This window comes from Nycticebus coucang, chromosome 24, assembly GCF_027406575.1.
Source record: "Nycticebus coucang isolate mNycCou1 chromosome 24, mNycCou1.pri, whole genome shotgun sequence".
Taxonomy (NCBI): Eukaryota; Metazoa; Chordata; class Mammalia; order Primates; family Lorisidae; genus Nycticebus; species Nycticebus coucang.
The window spans coordinates 26716711-26739182 of record NC_069803.1 but is presented as its reverse complement, the minus strand read 5'-3'; the positions used below and the strand labels follow the sequence as shown (position 1 = coordinate 26739182).

At 51.5% G+C, this 22472-nt stretch overlaps 1 protein-coding gene across 5 annotated transcripts in view; it reads right to left on the bottom strand.

Annotated features, from left to right (window-relative positions):
- Positions 1–22472, bottom strand: part of PTK2B (protein tyrosine kinase 2 beta) — a 112661-nt gene that overhangs the window by 14701 nt on the left and 75488 nt on the right. For all 5 annotated transcript variants that reach the window (XR_008377316.1, XM_053578237.1, XM_053578238.1 and 2 more), the window contains exons 3-22: positions 18734–18912; positions 18102–18189; positions 16836–16915; positions 13376–13438; positions 13147–13201; positions 12627–12767; positions 12194–12268; positions 11598–11699; positions 10804–10921; positions 10287–10326; positions 9875–9921; positions 8929–8979; positions 8435–8532; positions 7480–7564; positions 7170–7270; positions 6816–6931; positions 4482–4582; positions 4232–4321; positions 3083–3287; positions 542–650 (exon numbers count right to left, since the gene is read on the bottom strand). Coding sequence is in view for 4 of the 5 variants with exons in the window: in XM_053578237.1 (XP_053434212.1) it covers positions 542–650; positions 3083–3287; positions 4232–4321; positions 4482–4582; positions 6816–6931; positions 7170–7270; positions 7480–7564; positions 8435–8532; positions 8929–8979; positions 9875–9921; positions 10287–10326; positions 10804–10921; positions 11598–11699; positions 12194–12268; positions 12627–12767; positions 13147–13201; positions 13376–13438; positions 16836–16915; positions 18102–18189; positions 18734–18912 (1944 nt within the window). In the remaining variant the exon portion in view is untranslated. The remainder of the gene's footprint in view (positions 1–541; positions 651–3082; positions 3288–4231; positions 4322–4481; positions 4583–6815; positions 6932–7169; positions 7271–7479; positions 7565–8434; positions 8533–8928; positions 8980–9874; positions 9922–10286; positions 10327–10803; positions 10922–11597; positions 11700–12193; positions 12269–12626; positions 12768–13146; positions 13202–13375; positions 13439–16835; positions 16916–18101; positions 18190–18733; positions 18913–22472) is intronic.

The following is a 22472-nucleotide window of genomic DNA, read 5'->3' as shown; positions in this document are numbered from 1 at the left end:
GCAAGAAGGCAGCCATCTGCAGGCCAGAAAGAGAGCCCTCACCAGACATCAGCACCTTGATCTTGGACTTCCCAGCATCTAGAACTGTGAGAGACAAATTTCTGTGGTTTCAGCCACCTGGTCTGCAATAGTTTGTTACAGCAGCTCCACCTGGCTAATACAGGCATGATCTCTCAAAACCCATCCACCTATCAGCAACAGGGCCCTGGGTGTGGGGCTGAGGGCTGCCACAAATGACACAGACAACAGAGACTAGACTGAAGGGGTCCAGGACATCCTCCATCTGTGTGTCCCCTAAAATGCTACTAGAAGCCTCTAGCCTGTCAAGGAAAGCTTTGGAGGGACGATTCTTAACCCGCCATCCCACAAGGTGCCCGTGTCTCTGATTTCACCTGCCAGGGCACTGGTGTGATGGCCTGAGCTCAGTGTTGATGGAAGGGGGGATGAAAGGCCTATGTAGTGAGAGGAGAGTGGATCAGAGGATCCAGTGATCCACCTCTGCTGTGACTCATAAAACCCATGAGGCCAGGACTTGGCTTACCTTGGGTGGTGGTTCCTGAAAGGCTGTGGGCTCCAAGATTTTGGGGGTTCGGTAGCGAGCATTCCTCTCTTGCTCCATGGCAATGTCCTTCTCCATCTGATAAATATCACTGCCAAGGAGTCAGGTCAGATGAGGGGAGAGAGACAAGGTCAAAGTAAGATGCTCCTCAGTGGTTCTTGCTTGTAGGAAGACTGCTGGGTCCCGCTTCCATCTCCCTCTCCCTGCAGAGTGGCCTGGAATGTGAGCCCTGAGGCCACCCCCACACTGAGGTTGGGATGATCACAGGAGTAGACCCAAGGTGGGAGAAAGTGCTTGTAGAGCCAGTCCCAGCCTGGCCCAGCATCAGAAGCTTCCCTCTAGTCCTGTCCTTGCTCTCCTGTCCCTGTTATTGGAGAGTTCCAATGTCCCAGCCGATTTCCTGACCCTGGACTATATTCTATGTCTCCTGTTTCCCATGAAAAGTCCCACCAAGGCATCCTGGTGTGCATTAACAGGGGGGCGTGCTGCTCACCTTTCTTACCCAATCCAGTGCTTTTCAACCTAGAATCACAGAATCCAGAGGACTCTGGAGTCACTGCAAGGGGTCCATGAATCCACATGTTCATATGGCTACACAATATTAGGTACTATTGAATATGTGATCGTTGGTGCTGTGTTTTCAAATGCATAGGCATTATATTGTATCTAATAAAAACTTCATGACAGAGCCTTTATGGCCCATTACATTTTGTCCATCAAAAGATTCTAGAAGTGTAACTATTATTGCATAGAAAAATTTTCAAAATTTGCCACTAAAAGGGTCTTTCCTACCCTCCAAAGATTGGGAAACACTGATAAAATCCTTTCTTAATTCTAAGGAGGGGCTGTCAGGCTGTGGCTTTGAGTGCTCTTCAGATTATACTAGGAAGCCTGCTCCTGAGTCTGTCCAGGGTGGGGGCCTGGCTGCGTGCCTTTGATGGGGGCACCTGTCAGCTTGGAGACAGACACCTGCCCAGCTGCTGTGGTTCTCCAGGCCCAGAATGGATTAAGACCCCCCACCTCCATCAGCTCAGAGCTTTCAACCTCTCAATTATACCTTTCAAATCCTTTTCTCCTGGACCCCTTTGGCTTCTCGAATCTCTCTTTATGAGGGACCAACAAAAGGGTCTAGAATTAATTAACTGGAAGTCTCAATAAAGGGACAGAAATAGAGAGGCCCTTTAAATCAGAAGATTTACAGACTGCGTTGGAGCCCCTGCCCTACAAAACAATTCAGGGTCTTCCCCACTGCCTCTGGCTTGGGCATCTCAGCACCCCCCTGGGGTGCCACCCTCATAGGCAATTTCTAGGGCTATTTTCTTGCTGTCTCAAAAAAAAAAAAAAAAAGCCGACATGTTGATCACGATATTTAAAGTCACAGCGTTCAAAGTTAATTAACTACCAGATTCCCCAAAGTAAGGGTCAGCAAATGATAACCACAGGCCAAATTTGGCCCCACATCTATTTTTATATGAGCCCAAACTAGAACGTTTTCATGTTTTTTAATGATTGAAAACATTAGAAGAAAAAAATACGTTATGACACATGAAAACTATGTGAAGTTCAAGTTTCAATGTCTACAAATGAAGTTTTATTGGGACCCAGCTACACCTGTTCATGGACGCATTGTCTGGGGCTATTTTTGAGCTATATAGCAGGGACGAGCAGTGTTCAATAGACACTTGTATAAATTACAAAGCCTCAAACATTTACTGTCTGGCCTTTTTACAAGAAAAGTTTGTTGACGTGGAAGAAGCCACAGGACGTCAGACCACCCATGGGAGAGCTGACGGAAGGTGGGCTACTTGGGGTTGGGAGGACTCTGAACCCCGATGGATGACACCTGTCCCTAGCAAGCTCCCTGTCCCTGCAGAGGGGAGGGCCAGGCCCGTGAGCCCCTAATCCCCCTTTCAGGGGGGAAAGTTGACCCCTCTGTCACAGTCTGGGTAACAGGTCAACAATTACCCTCTTCCTTGCTATCTGGGAGGAATGATCAAAGTTGAAAGGAGAAAGCAGAAGCCAAAGCGTGGTGCTTCCAGTGCCAAATCTGTGAGGAGCCCCTGCTCTTTGACGACAGACTGGCTCAGGCTTTTGCAACCTGGAAGGTATTTTCTGAGCATATCCTGTGGGCAAGGCACAGGGCTCAGCGCTGAGAACCCAGATGAGTGAGGCTCCCCCAACCCACCCCGTGACCTTGTCTCTGAGTTTGGGCTCAGCCTTCCTTCCTCCGACAGAGCACCAAGTTCCATGTGGAGTGTCTGGTACCCCACTTCTGCTGGAAGAATTGGCTGATCTTGCTTGGACACGTGTGTGGTCCAGTGTTGGTCAGAAGCAGATTGTGAGTGCAAGTCCAGACCTCCTGTCACTGCCTGGGGGTGGAGGTCACCAACCTGAACCTGAGCTCCCTCCCCCAGAAGGCAGGAACAAGGAGGCCTGCTGTGCAGGGCTGTGGAGACTCTGACCCTGCCTTGTTAGGGAGGGACACTGGAACTGCCCGGTGTGGCTGGCCAGCAGCGTACTCACCTGAGGCTGCACACGAGCTCCGTGAAGCGGGGCCGGTCACTGGGGTCGTAGTCCCAGCAGCGGGTCATGAGGGTGTACAGCACAGGGGGACAGAGGTCAGGCTTGGGCAGCCGGTCCCCTTTCTCGAGCACCCCGATGACGTCCTTGTTCTCCAGCCAGAAGAAGGGCTGCTTCCCAAAGCTCAGAATCTCCCACATGCATACAGCTGGGGAAAGAGGGATGCTCAGGCCCCATGCTGGGGACAGGCTGGCCCTCCCTCAGGAGCACTGTGGCCTTCAGTGCTGGGTCCCAGCCAAGGGGTGGTGCCCACGTCATTCTCCCCTTCCCCCAGCACCCTGGGGCGATGCCTGCCCAGTGGTCCTCCCAGGGACTGGTGAACATCTCCAGTACATGAACTAAGGCCTCCCTCCCTAAGCCCCTTTGAGGTGGCACTTTTATGGTTCAGGAGGTGGTGGCAGTCAGAGGGACATCATTGGGACCCCCTAGTGCCTTCTCTTAGGAGGGAGTGAAGCCCCTTTCAGAGCTGGAGGTCAGAGCTCAGTGGCAACACTTGCTGCCCCTGCTTTGTGGGCAAACTCCTGACTCATTCCAGCCTCGGTTTCCTTATCTAGCGAATGGGAATAATAACAATAAGATTTTCTTTCTTTTTTAAAAATTATTTTCTATTAATTCATAACTTTGTACATTGATGCATTTATGGGGTTCAGGGTACTGCTTCGAACAATGAGATTTTCCTGGGTGGGACTATGTACCGCCCATGTCCCGTAAGGGGCTGACCATCTGCTGTCACTTTTGTTCTCTTAACTCCCTCTCCTCCTTCTCAGAACAAGCCTCAGATTTGTGACTTTGAGCCTCTCTCTAGAGTGGCCTCACACTAGTCCTTGGGGCTGCTTGGGGGAGTGCACGCTCATCACAGGAGACTCTTCCAGGAAGATGTCCCCACACGGCCCAGGCCAGCCCTCAGTCTGTGTCACCCCTACTTCCTCTGGCTTCCTGACCTCTGGGACGTCTCAGTGGCTACAGCAAAACAGGACCCTTGGAACTTGGGGAGTGGATGGCAGACTTTCTGCTCCCTGTACCCCCCTCATAGCCTGGTCCTGGAGGGAGAACCCCGAGCCCTTTCCCATGCCCCCCAGAGTCACTACTCACCAAACATCCAGACGTCGCTGGCCGTCGTAAAGCGGCGGAAGTTGATGGACTCTGGGGACATCCATTTGATGGGAAGACGAGTCACAGAGGCTTCAGGTGGACAACCAGGTTTACAAGAGTTAGGTAGGGAGCAAGATCCAGAATTATCCAGAAGTACAGTCTACTCTTCAGAGACCCTTGTCCTGGCCCACCCAGCCACAGGCTTCAGTGACTCTCCATGGACAAAGCAGGAGCCAGAATGTCCCCTCACCTTTATAATAGTCCTCATCTTCAATGTACCGGGAAAGGCCAAAGTCCCCCAGCTTCACACACTCAGGGGAGGCCACCAGGATGTTCCGGACGGCGATGTCCCTGGAAGAAAGGATGTCAAGACCAGGGTGAGGCTCTGCCCGCATGGGAGCCAGAACATTATAGTGAGACACACAGGTGAAGGAGAGGAGTGGCAGCCGAGACCCAGGCTCGGAGCAGAATCCGCCCGCGCCTAGTGGTCTCGCCTGCCCAACCCTCTGCCCCCAACAAGCATAGGACCCTGTCATCTCCTTCTCTCCGAAGGCCAGTCCATCTCTCATCAGCCCGTCTCATGAATCTCCAGCTCGAAACCCATTTGGGTTCCCAGGACTTGCTCCCTCTGTGCCCCTTCTGTGCCCACATGGTCCTCTGTGCTGGGGAAGCTGTCACCCTGCCGATTCTTCAGGGATGAACCCCAGCAGCTTCCCTGGCCAGAGTCCTGTCCTGCTTCCTGCATTTCTGTAGGACTGTTTCAGTTTTATCATCACAGCAGCCACGGTGGAGGCAGAGCTGATTTAGATGGACACTTAGGGTGCTGGGATCATACAGTGTCCTGACACAGAGGCTGCCAGAGCCCCCTGCTGCAGGGGAACAGGCCGGGACAAGAGCCAAAGGGACTTTCTTGCCTGGCAGGTTATTGGTAGGAAAAGGGTGCAACCAGGTCGCCTACCTAAGAGCTGAGCTCTGGTCCCTCCTAGGAGAAGCACCACTGACTTGGTTTACCCCGTGTTCTGTAATCGCTCCCAAACCCGAAAGAGTTTCCCTGCCAGGTTGACACAGGCTCACAGCCAGGGCCCACTCCCTAACCTTTGCTTTCTTTTTCAGTCTTAATTTTTATTACTCAAAAAGAGCTTCCTTTTCTTATTTAGTTTTCTGACTGTGTGCTTGTAGCTTCGACACTTTCACAACGATTTTCTGCTTCTCAATAAGGAAAGCACGCTTGATCCTGTCACGACCACATTTAGCACACATGGAACCACCGTAGGCCCTGCTGACATGTTTTTGTGTTTTAGACAACCTCATAGGAACTTTAGGTCTCACAGCACGAACCCCTGCAGATTTGGTGCTTTCCCAACCTTCTTGGTATAAAGGTAAACAATTCTGTTACCAGGGGTTCGGGACAGCCTGGTTTTGTTAGAGGCTGTATTGTAGGAAAGCCTACGAGGGTACGTCAAATGCTGCACCATTCTGCATGCCACCAACCTCCTTCTCTATTTATCCCTATACCAGCTCAAACAACGGTTCTGAGAGCTCTCGGCTCCTGCAACGTCTCAGATGGCAGCCGATTGTAAAGTGACTACAGAGTCTCCCTTTGTCACCCTTGGTAGAGTGCCATGGCATCACAGCTCACAACAACCTCAAACTCTTGGGCTGAAGCAATTCTCTTGTCTTAACCTCCTGAGTAGTGGGGACTACAAGCGACCGCCACAATGCCTGGCTATTTTTAGAGACGAGGTCTTGCTCTGGCTCAGGCTGGTCTCCAACTGGAGAGCTCAGGCAATCCACCTGCCTTGGCCTCCCAGAGTGCTAGGATTACAGGCATGAGCCACCAAGCCCGGCCTAACCTTTGCTTTTGTTATTGAAAAGATGACTTAAAAGCATAACAACTTAAAATAAGCAAACGAATAAAGGAAGCAAATCTATCGTCCCACCATCTTAGCCTGGGACTGTTAACATCTTGGGTTTGACCCCTACACTAGAATGTAAGCTTCCCAAAGAAAAGGATGGCTGTCTGTTTTGCTCATGACTTTGTTCCTGACACTAGGACAGTGCTGGGCACTGAACAGGAGTTTCATAATATTTACCGCATGAGTGAATGTGCATTTATGTCCCCTAATGTGACTCTGTGTAGAATCAGGCATGAGGCCACATAACTGATGGTGGTGGGATCAGGTTCCTGTGACAGGCACGTGAGCAAGAGCAGGTGGACAAGGGGCTGTTCCAGGGCCACCGAGAGGCTGGGACTCAGCAGCCCAGGGAACCAGGGTGGTGTCTGGACCAGGATCTTCCTAGCACTGCTCCAGCCCAATCCCTTCTTCCTGGGCCATGTCCCACCAAGTGTGCCAGCTGAAGGAGTGAGCTCTGTCTGTCCTGGCACTCACGGTGGAGGGGCTAGAGGCACTGAGCTCCCAACAGACACCTCAGATTTTAATTTTACTGATAAGGAGGAGGTGGGTTCAGAAGCTGCATCAGTGCTCTGAGTTGGTGGCACAGTTGGGGACAATGCTGGGATCCCAACACTGGACTCCCAGGGGCAGGGGAAGGGCCAGCTGCCTCCCTCTCCTCCTCTGCCTACCTGTGCACACAGTTGATGCTCTCCAGGTAGGCCATGGCCTTGCATATCTGCAGTGAGTACAGGACAAGTGTGAGCACCTTCAGGGAACTCTTGTTTCTCTCCAGGTAGTGGCCCAGCTGCAGGGAGGGGAGGTGCAGTCAAGACCTCTGGTGTGACTCCAACATGGAGCCGGGGGGCCAGGCTGCCAGCAGCCCCTGACCCTTTAGGCAAACCTAAAGCTGGCAAAATGTTCCAGCAATTTCTTCTACATATGGGGCTGTTTCAGCTGTATGGGGAAGCCAGGAGGAAGGGCCCAGGCTTGGATGGCTCCGCCCAGGCCCAGCACCCTTGGCCCCTTGCTGCCCTTCTGTTCACCTCCCCGTAGGGGTACAGCTCCATGATAATCCAGGTGGGCTCCTCCTCGATGATGCCGATCAGCTTCACAATGTGCGGGTGGTCGAGGTTCTTCATGATCACTGCAGAGGGGGCAAGAGGACGGGTCAGGATGGCTCAAGGGTCCAGCAGGAGCTGTCCCAGGCCGGGAGACCTGGGAGCAGAGCCCCCCTCCAATCCAGACCTGGCAGTGCTCACACAGTTCCCCACCCACTTCCTCACCTCACTTCCCAGGCCCGGCCCCTCCTGTCTTGGACACCAGGGGTCTCAGTCCCATCCAGAGGACGCCTACCTGCCTCGCTCATGAACTTCTCCTTGTTGTCCAGAGTACAGTCCTTCTTGCAGGTCTTGATGGCCACGTTGATTTTCTCCCCTTTCTGCAACAAGAGTGTGTCCAGGACCCTATAGTCCAGCCTGGTGCTCAGAAGGGCGTGTCCCCTCCCGGCCTGACCCTGCCCTTCCATGGACATCACCACCAGCCAGTGAAGGCTGGGGATGTCTTTCTCCTGTCTCTCTCTCCTCCCCTTTTCCCTTCTTCTCTTCTCCTTCCTTCCCCACTTCCTTTCTTTTGGATCAGACTATGCTAGAACTGGACGGAGCTTTAGTGGTCAAATAACTCCAGGCTCTAGCCGTCCAGGTGAGGACGCTGAGACCCAGGGCCATGTGACCTGCCCAAAGTTAGGGGCATGTGGTGGAGCACCTGTAAAGCCATCGTCATGTGGGTGCTGGGCCTCTTTCTTTCTTTCTTTTTTAAAATGAATTAATTTATTTTTTATTGTTGGGGATTCATTGAGGGTACAAGAAACCAGGTTACACTGATTGCATTTGTTAGGCAAAGTCCCTCTTGCAATCGAGTCTTTCTTTATTGTTGGCCTTCCCCCGAGGGCTGCTGGCAGCAAAACTGCAAAGTCAGCCTTGCCCGGCCATCTGTGGCCTTGAGACTAACTTGGCTGGGGTCCTGCCCTTCCTTTTCCCAGAACTGTGTCTTTACCCCACCTCTGCCTGTGTTCTTCAGGTCCCACTTCCATTTCCAGCTCTGGCATTTGGAAATGACCCTCTTCTTTTCCCTCCCTCGCTGGGCCTTTGTAAAGACTGCCATGTGTCAAGTGGACAAGGGGCCCCAGCTCAGGTGGCTGTCTCCCCGCCGTTCAGATTTGAGCTCCTGTCTCACCCTACCATGCAGAAGAGGACCTCCTGTCTCCTCAGTCACACCGAAGAGGAGCGTCAGGGGAGAGTCTGGAACTCACGTGATTCGTGTAGACACCTTCATAGACCTCCCCAAAAAAGCCTTCCCCGAGGATACGATTCAGAACCACATCTTCACGGGCGACACCATACTGCAGCCCTGCACAGACAGAGGAAACAGAGGGTCACTGAGCACCAGACCAGCCAGCAGCCCTAGGGAGCCTGAGTGTCACAACACTTCAGGTACAACCCAGAGGCTGGGCTGGGGAAGAGTCTAGAAGGTTCCATCGTCTCAGACCCAGAGAAGAGCCATCACCCTGCTCCCCCTGAAGACTCAGTCCCAGCTCACACTCTTGGAATCCCACACAGCTCCACAGGTGTGCAAAAGGTTGGTCAGTACAGGGAGTAAAAAGAGTAATCTTGGCTTTTAAATTAAAGGTGTTTTGGGTTTTCCACTAGCTGGGCCGCACCTAGAAAGGATGTTCCCTGGGATGTCATGTGAATCCTCACCATGTCATTTTGTGGGTTCGGCCATGGTGGTCGGGTAAGGACCTACCTCCAGACCTTCGCAGGGTCTCGTCGGGAATCTCCGAGTAGATGTCTGACTCTGGAAAGATAAGAAAGGCCCATCCCATGGGCAAGATGCCATTGGTGAGAACCGCCAGGAATGAGGTGTGTGGCTCCTCACTAGAGTCCAGTGGGGCCACAGGGACAGGGAGTGGGGAGAAACCAGATGAGTTCCAGGCTCACACTCCAAGCTTTGGAGCAGCCACAGAGCCTTGGGGACCTCGGCTGGAGCTCCTGCTCCCAACTTCCGAGGCAGGTTATTTAGGGCAAGTTGGTTACTCTCCTTTAATCTCAGTTTCCCTTTATGTGAAGCAAATGTCTATGGGGAATATTGTTAAGCCTGAATAAAATAATACCGGTTACATATTTAATGCCAATATAGACGGAAATTTGTGTCCCTCCCAAATTCATACACTGAAGTCCTAACTGCAGGGATGATATTAGGAGGTGGGGCCATTGGGAGGTGATTAGGTCGGAGGTGGAGTCTCCATAACGGCATTAGTGTGGGAAGAGATTTCAGAGTGAGTGTGTGTTTGCACAAGCTCTGCCTCTCCCCTCTTCTTTCTCTCTCTCTCCCTTCCCTTCACCATGTGAGCACATGGTGAGGGGACCCCCATCTGCAAACCAGGGATGCAGTCCCCATCAGACACAGAATCTGCCTGTGCCTTGACCTTGGACTTCCCAGCCTCCAGAACTGTGAGTAATTTATGTCTGCTTTTCAGCCGCCCAGTCTATGGTGTTTTGCTACAGCAGCTGGAGCTGCCTGAGATAAACATGGTGCCACGTAGTAACTACTCAATGCATGCTAGCTATTACAATTCACGATATTTTTAAGCCATCATTGGGATGTGATAGGAGAAGGTAATTTTTTTGTGGCTTGGAGGAACCCTTTGGCAATGTCAGGAGAGCAGGCAGGCAGAAGGAAGGCAGCTTACCGATGCTGCAGCTTTCTGAGAGGTGGGATCTCCGAGCTTCCAGGTTTCTGTAGTAGAGGGTGAAGGGCAAGAGCTGATGAGCTCAGAGTCCAGCAGTGTTGCCCTGGGCAGCCTTGGCCCCCACTCTCCCACCTACCCCATTTGGAGAAACAGTCTGTGCTGATCAGCAACAATCTGGGAACAGGACCCATGGTAGGTGGGGGGGCTAGAAGAGGGGCCCCAGTGATGCCTTCAGGATAATACCCAGCAGCATTAGCATATACTAGGGGTGGGGGCCACCCTTGTGAAAGTTGGGATTCCAGTGTTCTGGAGCCGGGGAGCCAGAAATTATACAGGGGGGGACCCCAGTTCTTTCTTCTCCTAGCAACACAGGTGGGGCTCAAGCCCTAGTCTCTGCCTCCTCTGTACTCACAGCATGGGGATCTGAGGCAGGCTGTTCCGCTTCTCACCATCTGGGGAGAAAAGAGGAAGAAGGGACATTGGAGTTGGGATACAGGGCCTGGGTGAGCAGCTGACCTCACTGCTCCCATAGAGGAGACCCCCACCTTGCTCTCCCATTCCCCCCGGTCACATAGTGGAAGCCAGGGAAGTCTCAGGCCAGAGCTGGGGTACTCCTGCCTGATTTAATGAGTCCCTGCCCAAACGCCTTCTTCCTGATTCTAGCCCCCAACAGAGAACACAGGCGGGACCAACCACGTAGCCACATTCTGGCATTGGTTTTGAGCTTCCTCCAGGAGCTGGCCCTTGACCAGAAGGGCCAGGGTTGGAGGGATAGGCCAGGGCCTGTGGCCTGGATGGGCCCACAGAGGTATCTGGTGGGGCCTGGTAAGAAGCCTCTTCATCCACTTATTGGTCAATGGATTAGCATCTCTTGGCTCAGCTGTGCTGCCTTCCAAAGTCTGGCCACTTTGCCTTCATGTGGAGCTCACCGTTTCTGGGGTGGACAATGAGAGACCCTCCATACTCCCCCTGTAGCCGGCAGTAACCGTCTATGAGGTCAGCCATGTTCTCGGCCTCTGCAGGAGACGAGGTCTTGATGGACAGAGCCTGCAGAGAAGGGGCCGGCCACGGGTGAGACCCCAGAGCCTCGACCAGCGGCTGGCCTCCCAGGGCTGCAGGAGGCCCGCAGGACATGCCACCTGCTCCAGTGCCATCCGCTCTCCTGGGCTTTGCTCTCTCTCTCCTTGGCCACCAGGAGGCGCTGTCACCCCTCCAGACCTAGCACTCGGGGCTCTGAAAGTGCATCCCAGACCTCACTTGTTTGCCTCTGAGCACAGTGCCCTGTACCTATTATGTGCTCAGAAACTGAGAAAAGCAAAGAGGGAGGAAGTGGACCAGGACAGACAGGTGAAAGGAGAGAGACAAAGGGTCTGCAGCCTGAGGTCTCTGGCTCTCTCACCCACCTAAAGCCCGGTGCCCCTCCCCACTGAGGTCTTGGTTTCTGAGTCATTGTTCCCTTGGCGAAACTTAGCCCCCTGATTTGTACCTGATTACTGGTCACCTAGCCTTACCCTAACAACTTTTCTGACATTAAAGAAAAATGTTTCCTGAATGTCCTTCTAAGGTATCTCATCCTGTCTAAGCACTGGATGGTTTTCTTAACAAGATCCCCAAAGCCAGGAAACTCCTGGGCTCCAGCCCGCCTGGTCAGGCCGCCGAGCAAATACCCCATCCTGCAGGTGGACCTGTGGAGCTCCAGGCATCAGGGACCCAGAGACCTCACCTGGGGGGCGCCTTCAATGCCCAGCTGCAGCACCGCCTGGCCCTCCTCCAGGGGGAGACACCTGATGGACCGGATTTGCTTGAACTCCGCCAGGCAGGTGGGCTATGGGGAAGGAAGGGGTCTTCAGACCACGCCACCAATGGGCCAGGCCATGCTGATTGGTGGGGTCGAGGAGGAACTGGGGGTCTGCCTTCAGGAGAAAAGGACTGTCTAGTACAAGCCTCTCACTTTGCAGAGGAGTAAACAAGGTCAAGAGAAAGCCAGGACTTGCCCAGCGTCATGTGCCAAGTTGGCAGAACTGCACCCTGGTCCCCCCTTGACCCTTAGGGGAGTCTTGACTCATTTTTGCCAGTGAAAGAGCAACTCTTCTATCCCAGCCAGGGGAGTAGCAATAGCACCCCCCTCCCCTTCCCAACCCATGCCTGGCTTGGTGCAGAAGACAGTGTCAGGCAGTAAGAGCCATCTGCCCTACTCGCCAGCTGCTCACTCCAGGGCATGGCTTCAGAAGGTCCTTGCTCTCAGTGACAGGGCCAAGGACAGCCCTAGGGCAGACCTCTCTGCCTTAGCTGGGGTGGGGCTTCCCCAGCCTCCTCTACCTTTGCATCTTGACTTGTCAGCTGACGGATGCCTTTAGGACCGATGACCAGGTCCACGGTAATGTTCCATCCTTGCTGGAAGAAAACAGGAGCAGATGGTTGCCCCAGTTCTGCCCATCCCATAATCCAGTAATTTGGAGGAAAGCTCACTGAGCTAGACAAAGTCCAGTCTCCTGGGCCACCCAGCAGCTCCTATAAGACCTGGTCACAAGGGTCTCCGCATCTGGACACCTTGCCCACCTGCCCACCTCCCAGAGCTGGAGGCCAACATTTCAGTCCCTGCTTGTGGCAAAGGATTGACATTGGTTCCACCACGGCCCATCAGTGCGGCCTGCTGCCTGGAGACAGGCACTGGGTGCTGCCTCTCCCAGCACCCTGTCCTAACAGGTCTGGGATTGAGGTGGGGTTGAGGATGGAGGCAGCAGGTCCTCACAATGAGTTCACAGCGGTAGGTCTCCTGGTCGATGTTGGCGAAGCCCGCCAGGGTGTTGAAGAACTTCATGACGCACTCCTCCTCCCGGAGTGAGGCGTATTGCTGGAATGTCTGCTGGATCATCTTCCGGAACTGCTTGGGCTGGGGATGGAGACGCAGTGAGCTAGGCCTGCTCCTCCCAGCTCTGACTCCTTCCCTTAGGGTCTAACTGAAAGGCTACCCACTGCCGTAGTACAGTCCTCAGGACCTGTGCCCCAAGAATGGCAGCAATCTGTGACCTCACACACACACACACTGTCTCACCATGGCCCCGTGAGGGGGGCAGGGGAGCATACTAGGGCTTGGGCTATAAAGCCTTGGCTAGTGGTATCCCGGTTTCCAGCCCCATAAGGGTCCCAGTATGTGTTTAGTTGTCCTGTGTCCAGATGCTCAAGGCCATGGATGCCTTATCCGCTCAGCTCTAATCTTGGGCCCAGCACACAGGGGGCTTTCTGAGTCCCTCACCCATGGGATTCCTCACCTTCAAGTTCTCTTGCATCTGCTTTGGGAAAAACAAGTCCAACCCAACTTCCTTTCTGAAAGAAGGAAAAAAAAAGCAGCATTAACTCCCTCACCCCTCCCCAGGACTTGTGGCCAACCAGGAAGAAGAGGGGGGGAGCTTGGGGACCAGGAGACATGCCTTGCTCAGCTATGGAGGAGATGTGAGGAGGAGAAGTGGGTAGGGGGCAGGGGCTGGGCCCAAGACTTACTCCAGGAGCTCGAAGTTGGACTTCTTGTCAAGTGCATTGTGGGGCATGTCCTTGAAGAACCGCCTGGAGAGGAAGGGGTTGTGCAGAGGAGGGCTGATGGCTGGGAGGCGAGCCCATCAGGACCAGGGCACCCTGTGCTCACAGGATGGCCTAGAAGCCCCCTCCCGCTGCCAGAGGTGGGAATTACTGGGAGGAAAGAAGTTATGGAAGTCATAACATGTAATGTTTAAAAGCTGTGAGGAAAAGGAAAACTCATAAATTTCACTCCTAGGAAAGACTCCAGCCATCTGATCTGGGAGACCCCCCCCCAGGGCTGCCCAGTTTGGGGGCAGAGGAAGAGAATGGCAGGTCTGTGAACCGATGACCCAAGGCAGCCAACACTTGAGCTGCCAGCCTGGGAACACACACATTTTATTTTTTTCTCCTGTTGCAATTTTGGTGAATACCAATGGCATAACATTAAAGCACAGTTCACTAAAGTTGATTGTTCCAAGTTCTAACTAAACGTGGCCTGCAGATATGGCCTTGCAATGATCTAATTCAGTGGTTCTCAACTGGGGGCAATTTTGTGGATCCCTTGCCAGCCTCAAACATTTGGCAATGACTGGAGATATTTTCCGTTGCCGCGTTCCTGGTTGGGGGTGGAGGGGGGCTACTAGCATCCAGTGGGTAGAGCCCAGGGATGCTGCTAAGCATCCCAAAATGCAAAGTTGCCCCCAACAACAAAGAATTATTTAGTCCAAAATGTCACTAGAGCTGAGTTTAGGAAACCCTGGGGATTGGATCCGAGGAGACAACTTGGGAAGCTAAGAAGAGAGGCTCTTTCTCCCCCTGCTTTTCTCTACTGGGTGTGTGATGGAGTAGGTCAAAGATGGCAGCCAAGAAAGCATTTTAGCAGAATACCAGCAGATCTGCAGACTTGGAAATCAGCAGACTGTAGGTAGGAATATCCCAGGCTTCCCTGGGATATTTCATGTCCACTCCGTTACAGGACATGAGAAGCCCTTGCAGGCTGAAGAGTGCCTGCAGTTAAGATCCCAAAGTTCCCCATGGTCATCCATGGGAGCTTTAGAGAGTCTCCTAAGCCAGTATTGCCTGGTCATCCTCCACATTCATAAAAACCCCAGAGCATGCCTGTGAAGGAGAATGACACGCAGCGTGGCCATCTGCAGTCCCGCTGGGCTGAGTGAGCTGCAAAATGTACTTCTAGGTAACCGCACAAATTGGCTTGCTGTACACAACTGTTGGCAAAGGTCCGCCCAAAGCGAAGATTTTGCTCTTTCAGGTTACCATTCATTCCAACACATGTTGAGCTCTTATGCACCAGATAAAAATCAGCCTCAGCTCTGACTGCAAGGATTTGACAGGATTTCCTCTCTATTATAATGCATGAAGTGCACATCAACTGTCGAGCTGAGCTATGCACAAGCAGGGCTAGAGGGCTGAGGATGAAGAAAAGGCTTCACAAAGAGACCCTTGAGCCAGCCTGGTGGGAAGAGCAGATGGCCGGGCTGCTTATAACTGACACCTCACAGGCCACCTCCGAGGCTTCCTGTGTGTGTACAGGGCAGGCAGGCCTCACCGGTATGGTAGGTTTTATAAAGCTGCTGGGATAAATAAGAGATACTAGTCTGAAAAGCAGAATGAGAAGATTATACTGTTCAGAGGGGAGGCAGTGCCCACCCAAGGGGGAGAGATGCTTCCTAGCCACGGGTGAGAGTGTCTCTTACAGCCTCTCTTGGCCGTACTGGTGAATGAATGAATGAGATTTGAGACTTGTGATGAAAGAATTCAGAAGCCTGGGATATTTAATCAAGCAATTAAAGAAAACTAGGGTTAGCCAAATGGAAGGATGAACACATTTTGAAAATAACAATGAGAAATTAAAATGCATGAAAAATAACAGCAATTTTAGAACGATTAAGGGGAATGCATAGGAAAATGTTTTACTGGAGAAAAGGAAGATCAAGTAACACACCCCGGTCATCCCAATCTCCTGAATCCAGCTTGGTTTGCTCACGGCCTATGTCCCTGAAGGCTCTTCTCTCAGACCTTGAAGATTGTTCATAGACTTAACTGTTGACAAAGGTGCCCAACCACTCAAACGTGACACAGTCTGTGGGGTTTTTTTTTTTTTTTTTTGAGACAGAGCCTCAAGCTCTGGGTAGAGTGCTGTGGCATCACAGCTCACAGCAACCTCCAACTCCTGGGCTCAAGCGATTCTCCTGCCTCCGCCTCCCAAGTAGCTGGGACTACAGGCGTCTGCCACAAAGCCTGGCTATTTTTTGGTTGCAGCCATCATTGTTGTTTGGCGGGTCCGGGCTGGATTTGAACCTGCCAGCTCAGGTGTATGTGGCTGGTGCCTTAGCCACTTGAGCCACAGGCGCCAAGCCTGCAGTCTGTGTTTTTAACATGTAGAGCGTCATTGAACGTCATTGGGATGTCTGGGAGAACAAGTGACCATCACTAGTGTGAGACGCAGCTCTCTCCAGGGAGTGTGGTTCCTCACCTTCTGTGCTCAGTCTTATCTTAGCCGTGGACAAGGGGCACTCAGTTACCCCACCTGGCCTGACTGCCATCCGTGAATGAGGCGGCGCCTGCCAGGAGCGCCCTCTGGTGGCCTGGGTGTGTCCCCCGCCTGCCATGTTGAGTAACTACCATCAAGTGGATGGTGGAGCCTACAAGCCCCTGCTGGCTCATGACTTCTATCCCCAGGCAAGGCCAACAGAAAATAAAGAAAAAACTATGCAAAATCCAGTTGGCTATGTTTTCCTTCTAAACAGCTATTGAAATATTAACATGTTATCAACATTTAGAAATTACGAGCCAAAATGCCTTTGGAAGCAAAGCAAGTTGAATGTTCTTTCTCTAATCTTTATTGTTAGTTACTCCTTAACTAACTTGGGTTACACATTTACCATGATTTTTTTTTAGGTCAGAGTCATTTTTTAGGTCATTTGGGCTCTGCTCGGGGTGGGTGATGGTCCTGGATGTCTCAGGTTTAAAGGGGAAAAAGTTGTTTGGTTCCTCAAGCTGAGCTGGTGCTAATTTCTAGCATATAGGCCATGAATTTCAAATTTGAATTTATAGGGGACTATTTAGATGAAATAATATATTTGGCATTTATAAACCACATCAATAAATCACTACAAATTAATTAGGTATCATTTCAACTATATCACATTCAAGAAAAGCATAACTCTGGCAATAATAAAATAATCAATGGTTGCCAGGGTTAGCAGGGAGAGAAACAGGTGGAGCCACAACAGGTTTAGGGCAGTTTTAGTTTTACTCTGTGTGACACTATAGTGGTGGACACATGCCATTATATGTTTGTCCAAATCCACAGAATGCCCACCACCAAGTGTAAGCCCTCATGTCATAATGACATGTGGGCTCACTGATTGTCAGGACATGAGGGAAGGCTGGGCCCCCCAGCAGGGACCTTTAGGCCACATACCTGAGCTCCAGACAGCCCAGCTGCAGGGCCATGCCCTCGCTGACCTTGCTGGCATAACGCTGCATGTAGTCATTCCGGAGCTGGCGGGGGAAAGGGCTGAGGGTTAGACTCACAGCCTCACCCCTGCTTGTCTGGGCAGAGGCCATGGAAGAGGAGGGGCTCCTGGAACCCAGTTCTGCCCTGTGGAGCCTCTGTGCACACCTGCCCCACCAGGAATGAGCACGGGCCTGCTCAAGAGCACAGTGGGAGGCTCCCCCAGCTCTGCCTCCCTCTGGAACCTGGGAAGAGGGTATGAAGTTTTTGAGGCACTTTCACACATAGTCTTTCCCTGCTCCATTTTGGAGAGAAGGAAAGAGAGAGTTTGGGAGGAGTCAGTAATTTATCCAAAGCCCTGTTGGTAAGTAATGATAGATGTCAATGTCATCTGTACCCCAAGAAAAGTCTGGCTTGGTCTCTAGCAAACCAGGAGGGCAATGAAGGGGGGTGATTGGAGGCCAGACAGAAAACGAGGGCCCTCAGCTCAACGCTGTGCTTGCTCTGTGCCGGGTGCTGAGCTGGGCACTTTTTTACATGCGTTATCTCCAGTGGTGTGTCAGAGAGGCTCAGAACAGCTCGTGAGAGCCATTATTACATTTTCAGAAGTTTTGTGAGAAAGTACATGTCCTATTGGCAGCCTGAAATAGGCCATGGTGGGAGTGTTTACACCATGGAAATTGGCAAAGTGCTACACTTCAGGGATTTTTTTCTTTCAGAGTCAATTTACCAGCACACTGCCAGTGATACCATTTGGTCCTCACAACAATCCTACAAAGTAGGTATTAAGTATCATTATTATACACGTAGTAATTTTATAGCAGAGGAAACAGCTTCTTGCAGGTAAATGAAGTCTCCAGGAACACCAGGTGAGTAAATGGCAGAGCTGGGCTGGAAACCAGACGAGTGAGACTGCAGTGTGTAATGAGCACAGCTGGTTTCCCTTTGCACCTGCTCACACCACTTCACTAGCTGGGTCTCCTGCCCCAGCAGGGAAGTCCCAGAGGTGCTGAGGGGCACCTGGGGCAGGGTAGCCAGCTCCGAAATAGCTGAGAGAGAAGCAGTGCTGGGGCTGTTGACCATGGACCACAGAAATGTCTTCAAGAGGTTTCCTAGACTGGCCTCTCAGCAAAATCTGGGCTTTGTTTTTCCATCTGCCTAGAAGAGGATGGCTAATACTTGGCATTTGGGTGCTCTGGGACCCTGGGGGCAGGAAGATAAAGTACCACTTACCTGTTGGTAAAAATAAAGCAGCGTGGTCCTGTCTTTCTTTAAGCTCTCCATGAAGTCTTCTGGCAGGTAGCGGATCTGAAGATCGTACCTGTGGCAGAACATTCACACTCTCTGGTTGGCTCAGGGAAGCTGGGAATCTAAGTGGGGTTGTGTGGGGGCTCCCCAAGGGTAGAGCCACCCTCTCCTCCAGCATGTAGGGGGGCTACTGGGGGTTCCAGGCCACCTTTCCTTCTTCTATGGTTGGGTAGAGGACCACAGACAAGTGGTGGCTAGCAGGTGAAGGTCATGGCTAGCCCTGACCCTCCATCTCTTCTCCCAAGTGGTGACTGTCTGGTTCACTGGCCAGCCCCAGGCCTGGGTGTCTGTTCTCCCCGGCTGCCCAGTCCCCTTCCCCACAGCTCCAACAGCACACTGTCCAGAGGTCTCCCTAGGTATCTGCCCCAGCCTGGGGATACATTGAGAGTTCAGACTAGACCTCAGAAAGTACACACATCAGATGCCGCAGGAGGACGAGGCCTATGATGCCACTGAAACTTTCCAGAACATTCTGAGGTTGGGGACAGCTCTAAGGGAGGATCTCCCAGTTCCACATTCCTCTTCTCTCCTCCCAGAGCCCAGGGCTTGTCTCCTACCTCCACTCGGCTTCCACGTGGAGACACTCGTACTTGTCCTGCACCTCACCCACCGTCATCTGGGGGTGCAGCCAGTGCATCTCGTCCGACTTCATGTGCTTCAGCCTCAGCCCATAGCACTCGGCCAGCTGGATGTTGGGCCCAATGCGGCCACTCAGCAGGATGGAAGTGATGATCTCCTGTGGAGAGGGGAGGGACATGACTCAGTGGCGCCCCCTTCTGGGGTCCACAGTCCTCACGGGTCTCTGATTCTCCAGTGCTCAGCGCAAGAGTTGATGCACCATGTGCTCATCAGGTGGAGAACAATTTGGCCACAGAGCTGGAGACAGAGGGACTGAGAGGAGAGGGCAGATGTGAAGGAGAAAACCCAGAGAAGCCAAGAGCATGGGCGCTGTGTTTCTGCCTCACATTCCAGGCGAGCTGATGTATGGGTACCCAGCATCACAGAGGGTCCCCCCAGCCACTCCTCGGCACTTTGCAGACATCATTTCACGGAATCTGCACAACACAGGGAAGCATGTGACTTCCCCACCATGTGACTGATGAAGAAACTGATGTAGTGTAGACAGCTCACGGAATTAAGCTGGGGATTTGAGCCCTGCACCATCAGACTCGGAGGATTCCCACCAGGCCAGGCCGATGCGTGGGAAGGTGGGTCAGGACACAACCGAAAGGGCCAGACTCACATCAAGAGGTTAAGTGCCACAATCCCCACACGAGAAGCATGGTCACAGGTGCCCTCTTCCTCCTAATTTCTTGTTAACCAGAGACTAACAGGCCAGTCAACCTGGTGCTGTAACTTCCTGGCCCAGGCCCAGAGCTGGATGGGGGAAACTGAGGCACAGGAGGCCCAACCGGACAGCTGCCTGAAAGGCCCTCTGTCAGGCCCTGCCTCATTCTGAGATCACTTTGGTGCCATCTGAACTTGGGTTTCTCATGCAGTTCCGCATGTCATTGGTACTTGAGTACCCTTGGTTGCAAATTTTAAAAATTCAGAAAGCCCTGAAAACTTAAGGTATGTGTTAGATGTCTTTGCAAAGTGTACCAACAAGCCCACACCACCCCAAAGACGGAGCAATGCAGAGCAGGTGCTATCTGACTAGCGTGAGGAAAGGGGCTTAGTTACTTAGATTTTATGTTTTCGTTTAACATGCCTCCCCCAAAGGTGTCTTATTTAGTAAATCAAATGTAATCATTCCTTTTTTTTTTTTTTTAGAGACAGAGTCTCACCTTGTCACCCTCAGTAGAGTGCTGTGGCATCACAGCTCACAGCAACCTCCAGCTCTTGGGCTTAAACGATTCTCTTGCCTCAGCCTCTCAAGTAGCTGGGACTACAGGTGCTTGCCACGATGCCCGGCTATATTTTTGTTGCAATTTAGCCGGGGCCAGGTTTGAACCCGCCACCCTCGGTATATGGGGCTGGTGCCCTACTCACTGAGCCACAGGAGCCACCCGTAATCAATTCTTTAATTGGAACAAAAAGAAGGAGGCATGGCATTCCTCTCAGACAAAAATCTGTTTCCTTTGAAAATGTCACACTCAAATTTAAACACTAGCTTTAAGGAATGCCCAGCTAGCTGTTGACCTGGGTTCCCGTGCATCTTGGTCTGGCTGCTTCTTGCCAGCACTCCTGGACTTTGTGGGGTGGAGAACCCAGAAGACCCTCAGCCTGAAAAATCCCTTTCCCATTAAAAAAGAAAAATTCCATCAGGGGAGTGGAGGACTGCTTTGTGAGACAGATGGGGAAACTGAGGCCTGAGATGCAGGTAAGCATTGCACCTAATCATGCAGGAATCAGAATTCTCCTGGGGGTGAGGGAGGAGGCTGTGGCCAGTGGTGCCTCCACAGTGAGAGGGACGTGTGTAGGAGGAAGAGTTCAGGCCTGTGAAGTTGACAGGTTTTTTTTTTGCAGTTTTTGGCAGGGGCTGGGTTTGAACCCGCCACCTCCGGCATATGGGTCAGCACCCTACTCCATTGAGACACAGGTGCCGCCCAAAGTTGACAGTTTTGTCATTGTGTCTACCAGTAATTCCTGCCCTCCAACACTGCTCTGTCCACTGTCATCCTGTCATACAGCCCCCCAGGTCACTCCCAGGTCCCACCTGGAGCCCCCAGCTCTGGTGTTTTTGCACTTAGAACACCTCTCACCCCCGCCCTAGTTGAAACTATGTTAGTCTAACCTTCTCGGAGTAGGACCTCTGTGCATTTTATTACTGAAATCCCAAACACACCCGACGTCAGCAGGAGCGTGTAACAGCACTCAGTGTACACATTCCTCCGCCTCCATGATCACCAACTCCTCTCCGCCAGCTTCATCTGTGCCACCACCTACTCCCCGATCGTGACTCAACTATGACTGTTTTTTCACAGTTTTTCTTTAAAGGTAAAAGTTATGGACATTAAAATGAATGCATTTTAGCTATACAGTTTTGACACATGAATACACCTGTGTAACCCACAGACCAATGAAGATACAGAACTTTCAACCAGGCACTCGAGGAGGCCGAGGTGGGCAGATCGCCTGAGATCAGGAGTTTGAGACCAGCCTGAAGAAGAGCAAGCGTGAGACCCTGTCTCTACTAAAAATATAAAAACTAGCCGGGCATGGTGGTGGGCACCTGTAGTCCCAGCTACTTGGGAGGCTGAAGCAAGAGGATCTCTTGAGCCCAGGAGTTTGAAGTTGCAGTGAGCTATGATGCCATGGCGCTCGACCCAGGGTGACAGAGTGAGACTATGTCTCAAAAAAGATGTAGAACTTTTTAGATCCCTAGAAATTTCTCTCCTATTCCTCTCGGGGTACTCTCACGGCCCACTCCCAGCCCCCACCTCTCCTGACTAGTATTACCTGTCCTTGAACTTCATATAAATGGAATCACATAATACATTCTTGACTGTGTCCAGCCTCTTTCATGTGGTGCAATGTCTGAGATGAATCACATTATTGCATGTATCAGAAATTTGCTCCTTTTTCTGGATGGGTAATATTCTACTTTCTAAAGTGAACTACGGTATGTTTACTCAGCTTCCTGCTGCTGGATACCTGGGCTAGTTCTAATTTTTGGCTATTGTGAATGAAATTGCCACAAACATTAATGTACAAGTATTTTTGTGTATAGATGTTGTCATTTCCTTTGGATAAATACTGAGGAGAGAAATTACTGGGTCAAAAGGTAGACTTTTGTATGTTTGACTTGGTAAGAAACTGCGGGATTATTCTGTTCTGCGTTTCCAGTGTGACATGAGACTTCTGCTTCAACACATCTCCACTAACATTTGGTATTGTCAGCCTTTTTTAATATTAGCCATTTCAGTGGGTGTGTAGCATAGCATCTCATTGTGCTGTTACATTTGCAGGTCCCTGATGGCTAAAGACATTGAACGTGATTTTAAGTGCTTGCTGGCCATTCATATATCCACTTCCTTTGTGAAGTTCTTGTTCACATCTTTTCTCCATTTTTTTTTTTTTTTTTTTTGGCCGGGGCTGGGTTTGAACCCACCACCTCCGGCATATGGGACCAGCGCCCTACTCCTTGAGCCACAGGCGCCACCCTTTTCTCCATTTTTTTTTTCTGTTTTATTTTCATTGTTGAGTTGTAGGAGATTTTTATACGTTCAAAATAAAAGTACTTTAGATATTTTACACATATTTTTTCCAGGTCTGTGGCATCTTTATTTTTCCTTGAAAGTGTCTTTTGATAGTCTAATTTATCAAAAATTTTCTTTTATGGCTAGTGCTTTC